At 45.3% G+C, this 8453-nt stretch overlaps 2 protein-coding genes across 2 annotated transcripts in view; one reads left to right on the top strand and one right to left on the bottom strand.

The window, feature by feature from the left end:
- Window positions 1–1150: 1150 nt before the first annotated feature.
- EMH_0073570 (macrophage migration inhibitory factor, putative) lies at window positions 1151–5055 on the top strand (the record flags this gene model as incomplete). Its single annotated transcript, XM_013502576.1, has 4 exons — window positions 1151–1229; window positions 1474–1527; window positions 3129–3136; window positions 3346–5055. The coding sequence occupies 4 exons, from the start codon at window positions 1151–1153 to the stop codon at window positions 5053–5055; spliced, it is 1851 nt and encodes a 616-aa protein (XP_013358030.1).
- Window positions 5056–6484: 1429 nt separating this feature from the next.
- EMH_0073680 (sortilin, putative) overlaps window positions 6485–8453 on the bottom strand; it is a gene marked incomplete at both ends in the record, with an annotated part of 7504 nt that continues 5535 nt past the window's right edge. The window contains 4 exons of the mRNA XM_013502577.1: window positions 6485–6678; window positions 7002–7188; window positions 7599–7802; window positions 8366–8448. Of these exons, the coding sequence (XP_013358031.1) occupies window positions 6485–6678; window positions 7002–7188; window positions 7599–7802; window positions 8366–8448 (668 nt within the window). The remainder of the gene's footprint in view (window positions 6679–7001; window positions 7189–7598; window positions 7803–8365; window positions 8449–8453) is intronic.

Consider the following 8453-nt stretch of genomic DNA (forward strand, 5'->3'; position numbering starts at 1 on the left):
AACACCACTTAGCTAGAGAACAAGAACCCAGCACCAGCAGCACCAGAAAAAAAAAAAGAAACCGAAAAAACTAAAAAAATAAAAAAAAAATAAAAAAGTTTTGTTACCCAGTACGCGGCTCCACCAAAGAAAAGCAGCAAAAGCTGCAGCAGAAGTCCAGGCGTTGCCGAAGAAGAGAAAACTGCGGTTGGCGAACTGGGCCTCCCAGAACTGTTTCCACAGCGGCTGGCGGATGTAGTTGGGGGGCTCGAGGACCCAAAGGGGTTTTATTATTTCATTGAATTGAATGTTTCTTGTTAAGGGGGCGGGAGCACCAGCTGCAGCAGAAGAAGAGGAAGAGAAAGAGGGGCGGTGAGCTGGGGCACGCAGAGACAGCGAACGCCGCAGCCCACACAAACGAAAAGAAGATAGAAACATCTTATAATGTTTGCTGTTTTTCTCGTTGATAGGCTGGGCTTGTGTTGCTGCTGATGGTTCTGCTGCTGCGGCTGCTGCTGCTGCTGCTGCTGCTGGGCGGGCTGGTTGCGTCGCTGTTGCTGTTGCTGCTGTTGCTGTTGCTGCTGCTAGGCGGTGTAAGGAGAGATAAAGAGAGGAAAATACGAGAAAATAAATATAATTTATGGAGGAAATGCTGAAGAAAAAAGGAGAACGAGAGCCAGACAGAGAGTGCAGGGGCTGGGTGTAAGAAACAGACAAAAGTTNCTGAAGAAAAAAGGAGAACGAGAGCCAGACAGAGAGTGCAGGGGCTGGGTGTAAGAAACAGACAAAAGTTGAAATCCACGCCGGACGGAGCTAAGCCTCGTCGAGGCCGCTTTATTTCATTCTGCTGCGTTTCTCTTTTTTCTTTGTTTGTATTTTGTTGCAGTTTACTACTCAATTCATCGACAACACACACACACAAATCCTCACCAGCTGCTGCTGCTGCTGCTGATGCTCCTATATAGGGGCTGCTGCCTGGGGCTTGCGCCTCTTCTCCCCCCGCCGCTGCGAAGGAACGGAGAGAAAGAGAGAGGAATCCACGCGCGTTTTTGCATGAAAACAACAAATTACAATTAAAAAACAATTGTTATTGTCGTTAGCGTTTATTTTTTCTCAGCTTTCCTTCGCTTTCCTCACCAACCACCGGGTTTGTAGCTGCACGTACACCACAATGCCGCTCTGCCAAATCCTCTGCAACAAGAACTTCGAGAAGGCCACCGCGGATGCCTTCCTCGCGGATGTAGAAACAGGTAAAATAAAATAAACGAAATTAATTTATTTCAGATATTTAATTTATTTATTAACTCGTATTTCGTGTTTTCCCGGCTGCTGCGGCAGTTATTTTGGTTCGCTTTGCTGCACTGGAGGCTCCGCCGCTGTGCTCTCTCCTGGGGTGGCGGGTGGGGCGATGCGGTGACTTGGTTTGCGGCTGTTGAGCCCATTGGTTTGTTGTTATTTGTTGCTTTTTTTTTGTTTTTTTTTGTTTTTTTTCAGCTCTGAGCAAAGCCCTGGGAAAGCCGGCCCAGTACATCAACGTCAGCCTCACCCGTGCGGAGATGCGCCACGCAGGCAGCACGGATCCTGCAGCGAGCGTTTGTGTTAGCTCAATTGGAAACATCAGCACCACTACAAATAATATTATTTGTGTTGAAGTCGCCACTCTCTTGCAGAAACACATCGGGATACCTGTGGAGCGCGTGTAAGTCTCCTGCAATCCCCNTTTTCAGGTTCTTCTCATTCGCCGATTTCTCTGCCGCGAATATCGGCATTGGCACTCGCGTCTTCGCCTGAGGAGGAAACGACAATTTGAAATAAATACATGGATATAAAAATATGAAATAATAAATACAAAAATATATAGATAGATAGAGATAGATATATCGATGGACATTATGAAAGAATTTGTTTTGTTTGCTCTCCCTCATGTTTGATAGCACGCAGCTGAGAAGCGAAGACACTTCAGTCTCTTCTCCTGTATTTGCGTTTTCCTTTTTCACATATTTTTGCGATTTGAGTCAAATCGCCGTTTGCCCGTTTTCGTTTGTTTGTATTTCGCCCCATCATTGAAACGATACAATTGAGACGTTTTCTTGTCTTTACAGACAAATTATCAAAACTATTTATATTAACAAACAATATTTGAAGATCTTTATTATTATCATTGATCAGCATGGTCGGTCTTCGCCACAGCGGGGTGCCTGAGGCCCCTTACAAATAATATAAACTAATATATTTTTATACCTGCCTATATTTTATTATTACTACCATTATCAGCACTTGTGCTAGTTTTGCAGTAATAGCGATGAAGGGCAGGATAGCAACTGCTCCAGAGCCCCGTCTGCTGCAGATGTCTGTAAAGGCTATAAATAGTCAAAGTAGAAGTATGTTGCACTACGATATATTTAACATTATAGAGATTCAGTATATATTCGTACAGTTCTGCTACATTTAGATCTACTATACATTAACATTTCGATACATTAGGCTCCTAGTAACGTCATGTATATATATATATATATATATATATATATATATATATATATATATATATATATATATATATATGACGCAACACCCACTAGTGTAAATATAGTAGTACTACAGTAATATGGATATATAACTAGAATAATATTCGTAACACTCAAATATATAGGAGTATGGGGTTAATGGGTTGTCTGACGTCCGAAGCGAGTTCCACAGCGTCAAATGACTTGAAGAGAAAAAGAAAAAAAAGTAAAAAGAAGAAAGAAGAAAGTCTATGAGCACAGCTCATATATATGACAAATAGACAAAGGATAAAATAATAGTAATGATAATAATAGTGAGATAGAAGACGTACAAAAAGATAATTGCAGCAGCAGCACCTACAAATGCCGCCGGCCGCTTTTTTTAACGCAAGGAGTCGTAGGCCCATCGATTTAGTGTATTTAATCGAGTTAAAAAACATCAAAGGAGTTGTCTGATGAACTTTTTATGGTGTTTTGCTTCGTCAAGCTCAGTTGCATGCAATGAACATAATTTATTTAGTTTTCAATAAGCATTCCTTCTCTATTAATCTAAAACATTCCTTGTTTTCTTGCTTTGTCTGCTTGCCTTGCTTGTTTATTTGCTCATTTGTTTGTCTTGGTTGTTTTGTTGGTGTACTGCAGTTGATGCGGTTTGTTCTTCCCTCCGCTCCTTCCTCCTCTGGCCTGTTGTTTTGTCTTCTGTATTTTCTCTTCGGCCACAAAACAAAATACATTTTATTAACCACGTAATATATCTTCAGCTAACATTATCCTGCTGCGATTAACGATCTGCTTTCTGCTGCTGGTGCTGCTGCTGCTGCATCTGCTGCTGCGGCATCGGCTGCTGCTGTTGCTGCAGACGGAGTTAGAGCAGTTCGATGCTGTCCTCCTCAAACCCAGGTGGAGCCAAACGGGGAATCTGAAACAACAAACAGCAGCAGCAACAGCAACAGTAACGCCAAACGGAGCACCGGCACCGGATGCAGCAGCAACAACGCATTCAGCAGCAGCAGCAGTAAACCCACCAGCACCAGCAACGACAGCACATGCAGCAGTAGCAACAACAGCACTTTCACCGGCAACAGCAACAGCAGCGCATCCGACAGCAACAGCACACCCAGCAACAACTGCAGATCCAGCAGCAACAGCAACAGCATACGCAGCAACGCCAACAGCAGCAACAACAGCACACCCAGCAGCAGCAGCAACAACAGCACACCCAGTAACAGCAGCAATAACCGCACACCCAGCAACAGCAGCAACAACAGCACACCTAGAAACAGCAGCAGCAAAAGTACACCCAGCAACAGCAACAACAAAAGCACACCCAGCAACAGCAGCACACAGCAGCAGCAACCGCACACCAAGCAACGCCACCAGCCCAACCACCAGCAGCAGCATCAGCACATCCAGCAGTCTCAGCATATCCAGCAGCAACAGCACATCCAGAAGCAGCAGCAACAGCCCATCCAACAGCAACAGCAGCAGCAACAGGATACCCAGCAGCAACAGGACACTCAGCAACAGCAAACCCAACAACAGCCCATCCAGCAGCAGCAGCGGCAACAGCAGCCCGTATAGCAGCAGCAGCGGCAACAGCACACCCAGCAGCAGAAGCAGCAACGGAGCACCCAGCAACATCAGCAACAACAGCACACCCAGAAAAATCAGCAACAACAGCACACCCAGTAACAGCCGCAACAACAGCACACCCAGCAACAGCAGCAACAGCAGCACACCCAGCAACAGCAGCAGCAACAGCATACCCAGCAACAGCAGCAGCAACAATACACACATGCAACTGCAGCAGCAACAGCACACCAAGCAACAACAGCAGCAACAGCACACCAAGCAACAGCAGCAGCAACAGCAGCAGCAACAGCACACCCAGCAACAGCAGCAGCAACAGCAGCAAAAACAGCACACCCAGCAACAGCAGCAGCAACAGCAGCAAAAACAGCACACCCAGCAACAGCAGCAGCAACAGCACACCAAGCAGCAGCAGCAGCAACAGCAGCAAAAACAGCACACCAAGCAACAGCAGCAGCAACAGCACACCCAGCAACAGCAGCAGCAACAGCACACCAAGCAGCAGCAGCAGCAACAGCAGCAAAAACAGCACACCCAGCAACAGCAGCAGCAACAGCACACCCAGCAACAGCAGCAGCAACAGCACACAGCAGCAACAGCAACAGCAGCAAAAACAGTACACCCAGCAACAGCAGCAGCAACAATACACACATCAACAACACCAGCCCACAAAGTAGCACTAACAGCAGCGCATCCAGCAGCATCAGCGCATCCAGCAGCAACAGCACATCCAGAAGCAGCAGCAACACCCCATCAACAGCAACAGCGAACCCAGCAACAGCAGCAAATCCAGCAGCAGCAGCGGCAACAGCAGCCCATACAGCAGCATCAGCAGCAACAGCTCATCCAGCAACAGCAACAACAGTACACCCAGCATCAGCAGCAGCAACAGCGCAACCAGCAAAAACAGCACCACCCCATCCAGCGACAGCAACAACAGTTCATCCAACAGCAGCAGCCTATCCAGCAGCAGCAGTAGCAGCAGCACATCAAGCAGCAGCAACAGCAGCACAATCAGCAGCATCAGCAGCAACCCATCCAACAGCAGCAGCAGCCAAAGCGCATTCAGCAGCAGAAACAGGAGCAACAACAACACATGCAACAGCAGCAGCAGGAACGACATTAACAGCACGTCCAGCAGCATCAGGAGCAACAAGCCATCCAGTAGCAACAGCAGCAGCAGCACGTCCAGCAGCAGCGCCATATCCAGCAGCAGCAGCATACATCAAGCAACGGGAGCAGCAACAATACATGTGGTAACAGCAGCAACAGCACATCGAGTAGAAGCAGCATCAGCTCATTCAGCAGCGAAACAGCAACAGACAATCCAGCAGCAGCAGTGCGCGAGACAGAAGCAGAAACGGCGACAACACAAAGAAGCAGCAACAGAGATAGCGCACGAAGCGACAGCAACAGGAGCAGCACTAGCACGTGGAGCAGCAGCAACACCACCAGCACACGAGTCAACAGCAGCAACACCACCAGCGCATGATGCAGCAGCAGAAGCAACAGAAGAAGCAACAACGCATCCAGAAGCAGCAGCAACAGCAGTGCGTGGAGCAACAGCAGCAGGAGCACATGGAGCATCAGCAGCAGCAGCAGACGAAGCATCAGCAGCAGCGTTGAGTGTGGCGGTAGTGAGAGGCGGAGAAGACCACAACTCCATCGACTCACCGAAACAGCTGTGTCCGGTTGTTGTGTATTATTATTTCTGCTGTTTCTGTTGTAAACTGCTGCTCCATTGTTATTACTGTTGATATTCTGCTGGTTATAATCATCAGCGGCCACGGGCCGCTGCAGGCCGCTGCCGCCGTCCATGCCGCCTCCTCCTCCTTGTGAATAATTCAAGAGACGGGGTGCATCTTCTTCGTTATCGTCCTGCGGCGACGCCAATGAAAAAAGAAGAATTAATTATAAAAAAATACGAAGTAAGCGCCAAGCAATCAACTAATTAATTGCTGCGATGTTAGACTATCGTCAGCATGAAGAAACACAAAAAAAAGTGAGAAGTACAAAAGAGAGAATGAAGTAACTCATTAAAGGTGATATAAAAGGAAAACAAACAACCACATGAATTACAAGCAAAAGAATTCAAGAATTAATTAACTGCAAGATAATAAAAATGAAATGAAATGAACGGCGACACCGTCATCATGCTCCTGGGGTGTACAGACACCTCAAAGTTTCCGCGCCGTGTCCTCTATCTTTCTTCAGTTCACTTCTTTTTCTTTCTATTTTCAAATAAATGAATAAATAATTTATTGATTGATTACACACTCGAATAATTACTTAATTAATAGTGTATTCGTATTTCTAGTGTTTCCCTCTCTGCAACGAGAATCTCGCCACCCCTAAGAAAAAATGTGGCTTCACTTTTTCTTCTCTTTTAGTTTTTGTTTCCAATATTTTCATTGGTTTACCTGTTCTGCATCAATAAAACTCAACTCCGGTTCATATTTCGCTGTTCCGCGTACCCTCCCCTCCATTTCTTCTCCGCCGTGTCCGCCCTTCCTTGGATTCCCGCCGCCGCCTTCATCGCTCCAAGCGGCCGCAGGGGCATTCCCAACAATGGCATATGAAACGTTTGCAAAGGTCTCAAAGCCTAAACAAAATAAAACAAAACCATGGAAATAATAAAAGAATGGAAATGATAGAATGCAAATGAATGCCACGTCAATGCAGCTAATACACAACAAACATGCATTTGAAACGTTTGCAGAGGTCTTAAACCAGCAATAAAGCAATAACGCCAATAAGCAACAACAAGCAACCATGCTAAGCAGTGACAAACAACCATAATAAACAACAACAAACGATCCTAATCAACAATAACAAGCAACTCCAGCAAACCTTGCTAACTACCCCTTATCTATCGCGTGATCGTTAGTTGAATAATTACGTATCTGCTGTGTGTGTTTATCTGACCCGTATTTCTGAAGAAGGCCTTCAATCTCCCTGTCCTGGCTAAGTAGTTGAAAATGCACATGGCGAGGACAATCAAAGAAATCAACAATAACACCAACTTGCCGCCGCGGCTAACCGGAGAATGAGCGGGGCAGGGCACCGCCACCTTCTCCGGCACCCACCCGCCCTCACAGACATCACCAGGAACCTGAAATAAATAATAAGAAAAATGAAAATAAATTGAGATTTAAATGTAAAGGAATAAATAAATATAAATGTAAATAAAGATAACGATGTGCAAATGAAGACATGAAAGTATAGATTAAGAGAAGTAGAGATGCAGAAAGCTGGAGGTGAAAATGTACAGAAAAGTGGATATAAGGAAAAATAAAGTTTCAAATAGAGATGAGGAGGAATATAATAAAGGAAAGATAAGGATAAATATAGATTAAACAACTCAGGTACGAAGATAGACGTAGCGAAATATACAGATGAAGCGATATAAAGAGGAAAGATAAATGCACAGGGGGGGAGATACGGATGAAGACAACGACTACTGTTTCTGTCGCTGCTGTTGCTTCTGTTTCTGTTGCTTTTGTTGCTGCTGTTTGGGCGTACTTTTCTGTATGCTGCGGTGTAGAAGAATGCTGAGGAGGTGCATGCAGCGGCTGCAGCTGCATCTTCAGCATCAGCTAGCTGGTTAAGCCCTGCTGCAGTCGAAGCAGCAGCAGCAGCGACGTCCGTCGGCAGACAGTGAACAGAGCCAACGGCCCTCTCGAAGCCGTACTCGCACTCGTAGTCTTGCATTGTGCACGGGCACACCTGCGCATACACCCCAGTACATGTAAACACACACAGCTGTAAATACACCACAATATATGCGAATTGAAACAACCGTGAATACGCCTCAGTAACCATATACACCCCGATAAGTGTAAACACAGAGAACTGTGCATACACCCCAATCAGCACAACTACAAGCAAAGCTCAAACAGAAGGAAAGAACAATGAAGACGACGAGCGGTGATTGAATCGATGCAGCGAAGAAAGACGCTGGATGTACACCGCAATGAATGCGATATTAAACAAACAACACATAAACAGAAAAAATAAAACGCTAAAAGAAGGGCAACGGAGTGGAGAGGCTGAATAAACAAATGGAAATAAAATAAAATAAATCAAATTGCCGAAACTAAAGACAACAAAGCCAACTTAAACAACGGAATAGAACCAAACAAAGCCAAAAAAACTAAATTAAGCAACCAAAAGAGATAAAAGAAGCAAAATTAAACAACGAAAAGAAACAAAATATAAAAACAGACAACGAAAAGAAGCAAAAAATAAAACAAAACAACAAAAAGAAACAAAAAAAGAATAAACTTTACCTCGACGCTGCGGGGTCTCTGAAAGTCTCTGCCATTGAAACATTCGCTCGTTTGTTTCCGCCGGGTGTACGTTATGTGCTTCCCTAAT

Source organism: Eimeria mitis, genomic scaffold, assembly GCF_000499745.2.
Source record: "Eimeria mitis Houghton genomic scaffold, Emh_scaff96, whole genome shotgun sequence".
Lineage (NCBI taxonomy): Eukaryota > Apicomplexa > Conoidasida > Eucoccidiorida > Eimeriidae > Eimeria > Eimeria mitis.